The 13,034-nt window shown below is 41.5% G+C and overlaps 3 protein-coding genes across 4 annotated transcripts; 2 read left to right on the top strand and 1 right to left on the bottom strand.

Moving 5' to 3' along the window:
- Nucleotides 1-101: 101 nt before the first annotated feature.
- On the top strand, nucleotides 102-3,623 carry LOC129583592 (phosphatidylinositol-3-phosphatase SAC1-like). The gene is made up of 5 exons (XM_055475444.1): nucleotides 102-936; nucleotides 1,464-1,816; nucleotides 1,890-2,277; nucleotides 2,618-3,159; nucleotides 3,230-3,623. Exons 1-5 carry the CDS (start codon nucleotides 442-444, stop codon nucleotides 3,249-3,251), a joined length of 1,800 nt encoding a protein of 599 aa, XP_055331419.1. The 5' UTR covers nucleotides 102-441; the 3' UTR covers nucleotides 3,252-3,623.
- Nucleotides 3,624-4,092: 469 nt separating this feature from the next.
- Nucleotides 4,093-11,480, top strand: LOC129583698 (uncharacterized). Of its 2 annotated transcripts, none has more exons than XM_055475625.1 (20): nucleotides 4,093-4,275; nucleotides 5,999-6,072; nucleotides 6,202-6,261; nucleotides 6,377-6,657; nucleotides 6,724-6,895; nucleotides 6,969-7,115; nucleotides 7,208-7,283; nucleotides 7,361-7,588; nucleotides 7,752-7,825; nucleotides 7,930-7,965; nucleotides 8,099-8,378; nucleotides 8,532-8,929; nucleotides 9,046-9,115; nucleotides 9,201-9,404; nucleotides 9,469-9,662; nucleotides 9,735-9,797; nucleotides 9,916-10,103; nucleotides 10,172-10,365; nucleotides 10,736-10,872; nucleotides 10,980-11,480. In XM_055475625.1, exons 2-20 carry the CDS (start codon nucleotides 6,000-6,002, stop codon nucleotides 11,156-11,158), a joined length of 3,054 nt encoding a protein of 1,017 aa, XP_055331600.1. In that variant the 5' UTR covers nucleotides 4,093-4,275; nucleotide 5,999; the 3' UTR covers nucleotides 11,159-11,480. The 2 variants fall into 2 exon arrangements, with proteins under 2 accessions (XP_055331600.1, XP_055331599.1); XM_055475624.1 differs by lacking the exon at nucleotides 4,093-4,275 and adding an exon at nucleotides 5,651-5,872.
- Nucleotides 11,346-12,601, bottom strand: LOC129583703 (uncharacterized). The gene is made up of 2 exons (XM_055475633.1): nucleotides 12,017-12,601; nucleotides 11,346-11,675 (listed from the first exon to the last, which is right to left on the bottom strand). The coding sequence occupies exons 1-2, from the start codon at nucleotides 12,261-12,263 to the stop codon at nucleotides 11,482-11,484; spliced, it is 441 nt and encodes a 146-aa protein (XP_055331608.1). The 5' UTR covers nucleotides 12,264-12,601; the 3' UTR covers nucleotides 11,346-11,481.
- Nucleotides 12,602-13,034: the final 433 nt, after the last annotated feature.

A 13,034-nucleotide genomic window follows, 5' to 3' on the forward strand; every position in this document is an offset into this window, starting at 1 on the left:
GAAAATTTTTGAAAAAGTTTAAAATGAAGACACATGTAGCCTCCTCCCGGCTCGCAATGGCATTTGGCTGTAGGCTAGCTGCTAGCAAGAAACTTTGCAATCGTGTGTCAAACCGACTGAAACGTTTTCCTTTTTTCTAGTCGTGTGATGACGCTGTACTATTTAGTATTTACGCCCGTTTGTTAAGTATTTATACTTCACAGTTTCCGAGTTTCGTACTAAAAATTCAAAAGCTTGCAATCACAGCATTTTCTGTAGGTATAGGCATTGGGACTTGAATCGTCTGCACTTGCACTCCCCATTGCCCAATGCTTCGTTTGTAACCGAAGTTACTGCATGGTGTGCGCAGTTTCGTGGAGTTAGGTAATCCGCGAATTTGATTCCACCGTGGATCTCATCCTTCGCATACTCATTTTACTAACTGTAACCCAATACACCAAAATGGCAAGCCCTGCAACCCCCTGGTCGGAGAGAGTGTATGAGACGTACCATCTGCATCTAGCCAACGACAGAATCTTTATTGAGCCCCTGGATGCAGAGGTGAACCAAGTGCTTATGATTGATCGCATCACCCAGGAGACCGTCTTCCGCAGCTCAGCGACCCTGCCTGCCAACGGCACTGCCGATGTTAAATTGGTATTTGGCATTCTTGGACGGATTCATTTGATCGGAGGATGGTACTTGGTGGTTGTAACGGGACGTGAACGAGTCGGCGAAGTAGAAGGACAGACCATATGGCGAATGACGGGAGCCGAATTGGTGCCGTACACCAAAAGTCTGCTCTTTTTGAGTACGAAGCAGCTGGAATTCAACAGCATCTATAAAGGCATGGTGGAGTCTGTTTTGAAAACGCCAGGATTGTACTTTTCTGCTAGTTATGATTTGACACATTCGTACCAACGTTTGGCTATGATTCACGGGCGCGAACATTTGCGAGTAAGTTATTCAGTGTGCCTTTGTAGCTTTGTAAATACCAGTACAGGAACAGACTTGTCGTAGCTTTATCTCAGCAGCAGAATTGTATTCTTAAATGCTTTTATGCTAATAAAAATCTGAAAGTTCGCTATAGATTAAAGTATTTTTACTGCGCTTCAGATGGCTTTATTATGCATTAATATTTAAGTTTAATTTTGAAGGGCTACGAGTACGAGTCAGTTTTTGACAGTTTTTTGTTTGCCTTTATTGTTACTCCGCATCCGTTTTACATCAAAGTTTTTCAGTCGTAATGGCGGTCATGCAGGTTTTACATAAATACTCCCAATAGACTTATTAATTTGTTAATTGATATCGGATCGAATTGATGCTCAGTAACAAATTTTTGTTGTGCGGTTGTACTGAAATCCAAAAATGTTCAATGTACTTATTAACTGGCAGGCTGCTGTGCTGCTCTGATTGTCAACAAATTTTTTATTACTTTTGTTTTCGCATCAGTTTGTTAGGCTTAAAATGCTTTCCTGTTGCAGGAATCCCTTTTCCGGCGTGCTGATCGACGGTTTGTATGGAATCGGCATCTCTTGCTCAATTTCACATCGTCTTCATCAGAGAACTTAAATCATTATCTGCTTCCTCTGCTTCATGGATTTGTTCAAATCCAGACAATGTACATCCATAACGTCAAAGTGGATTATGTGGTCATTAGCCGTCGCAGCACTTGGCGCGCAGGCGTGCGTCTTTACACTCGAGGTATCGATTCCACGGGCGCTGTAGCCAACTATGTCGAATCGGAAGCCATTAGCATTTGCAACAACCGCCTGGTCAGCTACGTACAGAGCCGTGGTTCTGCTCCGATCTATTGGTCACAAAAGCCGGATTTAAGGTGCGAATGAATTAGCTACATAAATTTAAAGACACCATGAAAACAGGAATTAGGTAACTTTAAATGTTTTTAGTTATCTGCCCAAACCACGTGTCAACGTTGAGCATGATCATCTTCTTGCACTTCAAGCGCACTTCCAGGAGCAGATTGTCTTGTATGGCCCTCAAACTGTAATCACTCTGGTCAACCATCACGGTCGAGAGGAACTGGTTGGGGCTGTCGTTCGTGATGCTATTCACTTGTCCCGTCACCCTAATATTACATTTGTGGCATTCGATTTTCACGCGGAAACCAAACATATGAAATGGGAACGATTAAGTGTGCTGATGGAGCGTATTGAAGCAGAAAGGGTGCGACAGCAGTACTTCGTTAAACCTTTAGATGGACCAGTGAAGCAAGTACAAAATGGTATATTTCGCACCAGTTGTATGGATTGCCTGGATCGAACAAATGTCGTGCAGGTACAACAATCTTTTTGAAAACTCTGTTCCAGCCTAAATTACAGCAATTGCAAAGTTGGGTTTTACTTTAAGATGTGCAAGGTGGGTGTATTGAGAAGCTTGTTTCCGTTGTACGTGGAAACTGGAAAGTTTGCAGTATTTCATTATACAATTAATATTGAGTGACATCATGGCACTCGTGCCATTATTGTAGTTGTACTATAAATTACGGACAGGCAAGATATGGATTCAAAAGCATTTTATGCTACAATTAGGTTAAAGGCAACTTAATGCAACACATAAACTGCTCATCTGAAAAAGCATATAAACCCCGTACAAGCATTTTTGTTTTGTCGAGTAGGGCTTGATTGCTAAACGGGAATTCGAAGACCAAATGCGCTATTTTGGAATTTTTGGGGAGCACGAAAAGCTGGAAGATGACCCTTCTGCTCACAGTATTTTCCGGAATATCTGGGCTGACAATGGGGATGTCATTTCACAGCAGTACGCTGGCACCGGCGCTCTTAAGAGTGACTTTACCCGTTTTGGCCGGCGGAATTTCTATGGTGTTTTGCGCGATGGTCTAAACAGTATGCAGCGTTGGGTTAAAAACAATTTCATGGATGGATATCGACAGGATGCAATTGACTTATTTTTGGGAAACTACGTTGTGGAAGAGGAAGAAGGAGCTACGAAGATTTGCCCTTTAGAAGCCAAGCGGGGATTTTTCTGGACCACGCTGCTGATGTGCGCCTTAGCCGCTACTGCCATGTGTGCTTTGTGCATTTTGTCGCCAGCTGAGACGGACTGGACAACACGATTCTCCTGGTTTGCTTTGTGGTTCGGTGCACTGGGCATCACTGTGGCAATTATTTACAAAAATGGCATGGAATACGTAGACAGGTTTGTGCACAAAAATACTTTCATCATTTACTTCACTGCATTACTTTACTTTACTTTGTGGCTTTAATAGACCGCGGCTTGTCCCGCGATAATCGGGTGAGAAGGAGATGCTGTGGATGTGCCTTGGTATTCCCGTTTATAATTGCGTTGCTCGATATTTCAGCTCGTGCATGATCCGGTTGGCTGCATTTGGATCCCCTATGGATTAATAAAATAAAATTGTTTTGAAGGCTTCAGATTTCAGTAATAAACTACTGTGGAAGCGCGCTATGATGTCACAGAAAGGGTTGAAATCTTTTTTGCTAGTTTCAGGTTTTGAGTACGGTTGTTTTGGTGCAAGGTTTTCCATTACAAAGTGTTTGTTTCTATTTGTGATAGTTCAGCAAAAAAATGTTTTTGATTGAAAATCTGTACGATCTTTACAAATTAAGAGTTACTGTAGGTTATAAAAAGTGCTCACGGTGCGTGATCGCAGTGACCGCTGTTGGTGTTTAATACGTTGCGAGTAAGGTGATGGTTAAACTTAAAACCACTTTATACATACTATAAAGTTTATAGTGCGTACTGTATACAGCAAAACTGAAATATCGTATAAACCGGTCGGTTATTATACCGATAAATAGAAATTTAACCCTTATTGAATACTGTGCCGCTAATATTAATAATAGTTATACTGTTACAAATACAAGTACTTAAACTCTTCTGGTCGACCTTGCGGCTTGCAGCCGCCTAAAGCATTTCAATTTTCAGTTACCTACTTCTTTTAACTTTTAAGTACTTACTTATTTTTAGAGTTTTCTGATCACGCTACCGGGCTACCTGCTCAGCTGCCGGCTACTTCGAAATGCTAGGCTGACGTTAGGCGGGTCGACGGCGTCACAAAGCAGGTACTTTCGCGCTTCAATGCAGTCTGCTGTCACCAGTGCCAGTGCTTTGTCTGCACACTAGTGAACAGCTGATTGAACCAGCCGTCAAAATGATCTTTGTTCATTTGTCCGCGATTTCCAACACCTCCAGATTTTAAAAACGTGCGTTAGCTGCTTAGCAGGTTATTTAAAACGTGCATATTTATTTGTCCCAATTGTTTATTGCGGCCTTGAACATTCAAGCATTAAGGTAAGTGGGTTTTTAACAAGCTTTGAAGCCTTGCAGTTTTTAGACAGAAGTGCGTAGATTCTCATAGTTTTCTGTGTACTTTAATTTATCCAAAATTTGACCAAAAACTAACTTCTTGGTTCCGTACGCAGCCGGTACGCTCAACAGATTCAAGAGCTTTTACTTCTGATGGTGAGATGGGTGCGAATTTGGTACTGTACAGTAATTACTAATATCTGCGCCTCACCCCAGTGCAATACGGTTTTTTTATCTTGGACATAGAATTTTGAAGAGGTGGTTGTGACGTGATACTTATTACAGGTGCTGTAACTTCCAGTTTCCACCGGTAAAAAAAGAATTTTGAATGCTAACCATAGCCATACACTTAACCATAGCAACTTAACCATGTCGGTAATGATTTACAACTTACCAAGTAAGCTTTAATACAGCTTATTAAACGCTTTCAATTACCGTTACGAGACTTACGACGTTTCGACTTTCGAGTAACAGGAGTAAATTATATTCGCTATGTTTGAGTCAGGATTTAGCTTTTTTTATGTTGGTGATCTTGCGTTAAACATCGATGCTTATTGGCGGTAACTTTGATGTCGCGAACCCAAAACATGGGAGGAATTCAGGGTATCGACTTTACGCACAGGCGGTGCAGCACTGTGCGCCAGCACAGCAGCACTGTGCGCCAGCACAGTACTCATCAGAATTCAGAGACATCTGTAGACTGCAGACTGTAGAGCACCTGAACATTAATAATTACCCTGCTGCTTAGCTCGTTTTCGAAATTAGTATGACTATACGCTGAAATATTATATCGTTCCTTAGTTTCCTAGATCATTTTAGATAAGCCATTCAGCATAATGCAGTACTCCATAAAATTTAATGAAAAATCAGGGCCTGGCAAAGTTGGTCGTTTCATGATGTGTACAATGTGTACGGTACATATACCGTTTAAATAGTACGTGAACAGACCATGATCGTATGCCGTATGGTGACAGATCGTTTGGTCCGTAATTCGTAGTTGTTCGGACTCTGGTCAGAATGCACCCTACTCGACTTTGCAATCACTAAATTTCGAAAAGATTTTGCGTAAAAGAAAAACGTCCAGTCCTCCACATATTCTTGAGCTTCGTTTTTTTAAGCGTTATAAGCATAAAAGAAATGAACACTTCTTGCGTGGCGGTTTGCCATGTTGAATAAGCCAATAAGGACTGCCTGCTAACGAGACGATCTCTCACATGAGGGGTGAACCGGCAGATGGCGTTAGTGGTTACGAAGGGCAATTTTGCGCGCCTTGCCGGCACTGCATAAGTTCCGGTACGCCACCACCGTACCGCCACTTTAACCAGATCCGTGTGCAAAATTTCTCGTATAAATAACAAATCGCTGATTTTTTAGGTTGTTGTAATGTTGTAGCGAAGATTTTTGGCATAGAAGTTAATTTTTTCGACATCTAAAAACTTCAAACGCAAGGCCCTGCTTGCTTTAGAGTTTGCGGAAAAACTATATTTATTTGGTATATTTATTTAGTAATTTGAAGAAGTTTTCGTGATTTATCGGTCGCGGATTTTTAAATTGTTTCGACCATCTGATACGGAGAGGGATGGTACGTGAGTTCCTGTATAGAACTGGAAAAGTGATTCTGTTGTTTTGGTTCTCCAAGTCCTGCGGTTTTTTTTGCGTTTTACCAACCGGAGAGAAGCGTAGTGACAATTTTTATACTGGTTTGCAGGATGGATGTAAGCCCCACTGAGAGTGCAGTGGAGGACCGTAACGCTTCTCCTTCAAAACATCCAGCTCTGCACGGTACGGACTATTGACATTATAGCGCTAACATTGATGGTTTTTTCATTTTGTATTATGGTTTCCAGCTCTGAGGAACCTGAGTAATTGTTTGCCGTATATGCTGACGCTGAACTTGCTTTTGATTTTCAGATACGATTGCAGCGAAGCTCGAGAACCACAAACTCAACGGTGTTGAAAGTGGCACCACAGGTAAGATTATAGCCAGTTTAAACCTTGAACAGTTGAACTGTAGATTACGCTTTGGTTTGTGGGCTATGAACTAGAAATGTTAAGCAAAACATTATTTTGAAGAATTAAATTTTAGATTCTGAGCACGAAAATACGAAGCCAGCCAGCCAGTCCGTTGTCGAGGAGAAAAAGCTGCCGATACAGATCGTGAAACCCGAGCCAAGTCTAACCATGTCAACAGCGAGAACTTCGGATGACTCCAAAATGCAGAATGGAACGGGATCGTATGGAAAGAGCGAGCAGGTCCCCTCAAAGGGAAAGTATGTCAAGCGCTTGGAAAATACGAAATACATCAAGGAGACCACCGTCACGGAGCAGTATTACGATGATGGAGTGCTGCGTTTTTCGCATCCGCCCGTAAGTTTGTGTGCGAAATATTCTAGCATTCTGTGAAATTTTTTTAAGTGTAGTTATGGATTGTAGGACATTCAGCGCGTGGAGACGTCCCCACCCAATTTTTTCGTTAACATCACCGAATGCACGGATGAAGCGTTCCGGGCGGGTGAGATGCGCGCCAAGAAACGTTCTGCTGGGCGAAGCACCGCAACTCCTTCTGTGGATAAGGAAGCGGAGCCAGAAAAATTTCACGATTCTGGTATGACTGCGGCTTAATTATCCTTTGCAAGATGGAATTGCCATGTATTCTGGTTTCATTTTCTACCTCGTAGATACCAACGATGGTGAGATCGTGAAGCGCAAGCGTCCCAGCAGGGCGACGACTCTGCTGAGTGAAGACGAGGAGGATGAAAAGGTTGAAAAGCTTACCGAGAAAAGACGGAAATCCAGCGAGCCAGTAGAGGAGAAATATACGAAAGGTCCGTAGTTTCATGCAACTCCTGAGTTGTGCTTCGAAATTTATAGTTCAAGTTTCTTCCAATAATTCAGTTTGTTGCATTGTTATTTATAGGCACTTACGTATTGGCTAAATATAATGACAACAATTATTATCCGGCCCAGATTATCGTGAAGGACGCTCAGCCAAGGTGTGAAACCCACTGCAGTTCCATACTATCTGTTGCCAGAAATTTTTTCTAATACCGATTTATAATTTCATTCGCAGTCGATGGCGCGTTAAATTTACGGATTCGAAAGAAGAAGATCAAATTCACGAGACCGATTTGTTGAAACCGGGTGTTTGGCTGACTGTAAACCGTGCTATTCTCATCAAAGCTGGAAACGGTCTTGAAGGGGGAGAATATCAGGGCGCGACGATCACACAACTGATTAAAGAAGAGGGTAAAGCTCCCCGATACATTGTGAAAATCCAGGACAGCAAGGAAACCAAAACGTAAGAAATTCTTTAAACATTTACTGCGTATCGTTTTGGTAGCAGCTTGGCATTAATAATATAATGTAAATGGTATCGAAGTGTGTACGCTACTCTGTTCTCATTAGCTGTGTAGTGGTGTGCGTTATTGAGTTCTCATATTTGCAATATGCGGTTTTTTCAGAGTTAATTTGGCTGAAGTGGCAATTGAAGCGGATGAAGTGCTTCGAGAAAAATTTGGTAATGGAACTGGCACTGGTAAGCATTTGAAGAGGATCGTTTCTTCCGATTGCGTTACCGTAATATGCTGACAAATTTTGACGCTGTGACTGTTTTTTCTTATGTTCATAATGCTTTTGTAGATAAAAATGCAGTATCTGCGGCGGAATTCGATGAAGGTAACTGATAAAAAAGTCCCGAAGCATTTTGTATAGAGAAAGCCAGAAAGAACGTCACAGGATAATTCGTTACTTTATCGGATCTACCCTAATGATGTGATTATTAAATTTGCCATCCGCTTCTTGGTTTTAGGGACGGTTGTCTTTGGGCAATGGAGTGATGGATGTTATTACCCTGGAAAGATCACGTCTTTTAATAGCAAGAACAAACAATATGACGTCGAATTTTTGGATAACGAAACAGCAACCTTGTCTGCTGATCAACTTGTCCTGGCTCAAGATATGGTTAAAGCGGATCATTCCGTTCAAGTCAAAATTAAGACTGCGTACGAGAAGGGACAAATTGTTTCCGTAACTGGTACCGGAGATACTACACAGGCTATGGTGCGATTCAGTGCTACCAAACAAGAAGAGTAAGTACTGCATCAGCAAAATACCCCATGATTAGCTTTGAATTACGGTATCGTTTTGACTTTGTGGGACAGTACCTCATGTCTTTCGTAAATGCTTCATGCCTTTTTCTGATTTTCGCTCTTGGAAATTTGAGTAATTCTTAATTTTTGCAGTGTTCACATTTCCGAGCTTGTTTTTGATAAAAGCGAGGTCAAAAAGGTGCAGAAAGCTAAGGTCTCCAAGAAGGATACTGACACCAGCTCCAACGATACGTCTACCCCCCAACGGTCTAGACAGTCTACGCGCATCAGTAGTACCACTTCCCCGCCCAAACCGAAGCCAGAAAAACTTGCTGCGTCCAAACCGGAAAAAGCTACCGCCACACCGAAGGCAAAACCGGAACCCAAATCGGCTTCAAAAGCGAAACCAGCCTCTGCTAAAAAGTCAAAAGCGGTAGAAGAAATAAAAATCGAGGACGACGACGAAGAAGATGAAGATGATCAGTCTAGGAAGTCCATTGAGAGCGATAAAGGCCAAACGTATACGGTTGGGAAAACCACATTCAAGCATAGTAAGTACAATACAAATGAGTACGCTTGGTTTCTCGCACCCATTTCATTGCTAAATACAGATTTATAAGGTTACAAATCATGGTAAACGGCATTAAACTGACATTTCACATTGCAGAAGAGCAAGTGTTCGGAAAATGGGAAGACGGACGCTGGTATGCTGCATGGGTAACGGGAGTTCGTCAGTCGTAAGTACTTGTTTTCAGAAAGATGATAAGTAAGACACTCACTTTGAACTTTGAAGTAGTTGTGATAAAAAACTGTTTTGAGCAGAAAACTGGAAGTTTCTTGGTGTGAAAACCAACAGCGGAACCATTTGGTAATGGAGGATATTATTCGCGCTGCCGATATCCTTGAGGAAGGACTTCGTGTAAATGTGATCGTGGAGGGGAAGAATTATTACGATGAGGTTGTGTTTGAGAAGTGGGTGGATGATGGACCACATCTTGTGAAAAGCAAAAAGAAACAAGTGATCGAGTACGTGTAACTTACACTGTTTTTTAAATGGTGATGGTGATGTTTATTGCCCTGCGACTGACAGGAAGAAGTTTGAGGAAATGATGATCCAGAATGATGAAGTTGGACGCTGGAGGAAGAAGCGAGCCCAGAAAACTCCTACTACTTCTAAAGAAGAGTCGTCGACGGAGAAAACTGCAACGCCCAAATCCTCATCAAAGGCGACTCCATCGGCCAAACAGACGAGTCCGAGGGTTTCTCAGGATAAATCAACAAAAAGTGAGTTATCTGTTGTGAGACCATTTATTTTTAGCACCAACTTGATTGATTAACTTTCTTACTTTTGATTAGAACGTGCGCGATCGACCTCTTCCGAAGACGAGATAAAATCGGCAAAAAGTTCAAAGAAGCCTGGTAAATACCCCTCCAACAGTAGTTTGCATTTTGACAAGTCCGTAAGGTCCATAAGCGTTGAAAAAAGTCCCATGATAAAGAATGTTGAAGGCAATACTGATTACTTTTGCATGAATAGCCGCAAAGGCCTCTTCACCACTGGAGGAATCTCCACCACGCGATACGCAAGGACCGCCGTTGTCTCAGTGTTCGTTCATTATAACAAGTGGCGGAGAAAAGGATCCGTCGTTCGATCGTGACTATATTGTTTCGAAAGTTACGGAGTTGGGAGGGAATGTTCTTAACGCGTTTGACGATCTAGTGAACGTATGTGACTGTTAAGTTGACTTTAACCACGTGGACTATATAATTCAGTGAAAGTCTCACATTTTTAGGTTGCTGGCAAACGTTATTTGATTTCTCCCAGCCCCTGTCGTACCGCCAAATTTCTGCAGTGTTTGGCCGCTAATTTCCCATGCGTATCCCATAAATGGATTCTGGATATAGCCGATAAGAATAAGTTCGTTGATTGTGGCAAGTATCGACTAAAAACTGGAAAGTCAAGCACGGATCAAAAACTGATCGATTGGTATGAAGCCTAAGGCAAATGTATACAATACCGAATTACGATTTTTGTTTTCGATTTTAAATCAGTAATGAATTATGGCTAGAGTAGGTAGTTTTTGCATACTTAATTTTATATTGGCTTAAATGTGTTGTTACACTAGTGGGTAACCACATAAGTATTTTGACTTCTAATGCATGTTCCTTGCCGATTACTTTACACGTTTAACATTGTTATAGCATTACATTAGTACTTACAGTACGAGTACGATTAGTAGTATGTGTAGTGTATTCAGACGTTATTGCATATGTTTGTAACTTTGTACGTACATGGAAAAAACCTTATTTAATAATAATTCGTAGTTAAATCCTACATGTTGCTAAACTTTTAATAGGACGCCGAGAAAAACATTGTTGGACAATATGCGGATTGCTTTATATGGAGGCGTGTCGTTCCGATCGACGTGGGTTCCTGCGCTTAAACAGGCGAAAGCTACACCGACAGTGTTGGAGGATCAGGATACTGATTCAAGTAAGCCCGGGTCATTCATTTTTTCCGAGCTGTTCATTAATATTATGAGCGAAACTATTATTGGTTTGATAAGACTGATATGGCTGTAATAATGACGCTCTCTGCAGACATGAAGCGGTTCGACGTGGTGATTGTCGAAGATCGCGCTCCCGCAGAATTGATCAGTGGTTGCAAGGAAGACAGTGTTCCTGTCACAACAGTGGAATGGCTGATTCAGACTCTGATTCACGGAAAGAAAATGGAATTCGCTAGCTGGCCATACCAGGAGGCCGCCCCTGACGGCTAAATTATCAGAGAAAAGTATCATTGCGTGGGCGATCCGCAGTCCTTCACTTCGCTGAATGTATTTGTTTGATTGTTTGCGAGTTGGGTGTAATAATATGTACTAGATAAGTAATCGGTCTTGTATAGGTTTAGGCGATTTCATGATTCCTTTCCAGCTTTTTCAATCTCATTCAGGATTTGAATATCACACGAATTGTTTTTATTCACGCGGGTTATTTTTGCAGTACAACACACAATTTTTTTGTTACAGATTTTTTGATGTTTTGTTTACAGTTGAAGCCGTGCTGAGAAATTAGATATTCAAACAACAATGCGAACAAGAACTTAGAGCTGTTTTTGTGCTTTGGCAGCCTTCACTGCTGCTGATCGCTCGTCGAGCTCGCGTTGATATTCTTCCTTGATCTCCGCTCGACGCGTTATGAACTTTCTTGCATCACTGAATGATTTTACACTCATTTGCTCTCGTCGGATTTCTGCCTTTTGTTCTGGCGTGAAATATCCAAATATATCGATTAGTTCTAAAATGTTCAACAGAAATTGTCAATTACTGTAATACTGTTTATGATACCGATAATACTGCGAAACAAAGCACGACTACAGCTATTAGGCTGAGTATTAGCGGTTAGCCTATTTACTAATTAATTCTACTACTTACGGTTATTAGTCTACATGTACCTGTACTTCATTAACCTAAATACATACAAGTAACCAGACAAATGAAGACAGTAATTCCTAAACAATTATTTGTTAGCACTGTTCGTGGTAAGGAAAGAAACATTACACGATGAAACCGCGCCAACTTTACAAGTCTAATACAATTCAAGCATAGCGCTGCAGCAGTTATCCAAGTACTCCTCACCTGGATGCTTCCAACAATTTACCGCATCATCCACCACCATTTTAAAAAGAGGGTAAAAGAAAGTACCCACGGAAACAACGACCAGGATCCCAGCAATTGTCCGTTCATCCCGAAGGCGAAAACGTCGGAACAGCTTCCTTGTCCACGAAACTTTGGGCCTGTTGGAGAGCTTCTCCACCCAGTTCTCCGGGGGATCGAGAGTGGGATCTTTCCGTCTGATGTACGGCGAGCGGTATGATGGGTCCATAGTGCGCACGGAACCTTGTAGGCTTGTACCGATAACGGCTTTCAATCGGAATCCGCGAAATTAAGATTCCGAACAGCTGCTCAATAACGTATCAAAAATAAAAGGATCATAAAAATGATAAAATTAAGGATAAAATCCGAATCGCAGTCCACTTCACACTCCACTTAGTTCACACTTCACCGTTCTCGCTGCGATGAATCCGTCAATCTGCCTGCTTGGAATTTGTGAGGCGTTATTGTTAATTGTCTTTAAGAGTCAAACATTTGACTGGCAAATAAAAATTATATAAATTCACTACACAAAAATTCAAACTGAAACTAGTCGAGACTCTACGTAGAAGTCTAGATCCCTGGCAGTCTTTCGCCTTTGCCCAATACCAGGCTACCATTATTTAAGTAGCTGTCGCTCGTAGGTGTGGAATTATGCACAATGGCTTACAAATTGCGATTTGAATCCATTCAAATGATTTTAATTTAATACGTACTCACTCGATCATTGATAAAATTAAAAAGTATTAAGAATTTTCATGTACAGTACAGACTCAAAAAAAATAGATGAGCTTATACTTTTTAGCTACAATGGTATTGGAGATTTCGTTGAAACTTTTTGTGTGCTGCTAGCGTTGGGAATCTACTTTTTGGGAGTTTGGTTGAAATGGAGAGTATTATACTTAGTACTTGCTGTATCGGTGACCGAATAATGCCGGAGCATTTTTTTCTCTAATAGCCAACAGTGGTAATGGTCTTACTGCACTCGTAGCACCGTGGTGGT

This window comes from Paramacrobiotus metropolitanus, unplaced genomic scaffold (genome assembly GCF_019649055.1).
Source record: "Paramacrobiotus metropolitanus isolate TYO unplaced genomic scaffold, Prichtersi_v1.0 Parri_scaffold0000011, whole genome shotgun sequence".
Classification (NCBI taxonomy): Eukaryota; Metazoa; Tardigrada; class Eutardigrada; order Parachela; family Macrobiotidae; genus Paramacrobiotus; species Paramacrobiotus metropolitanus.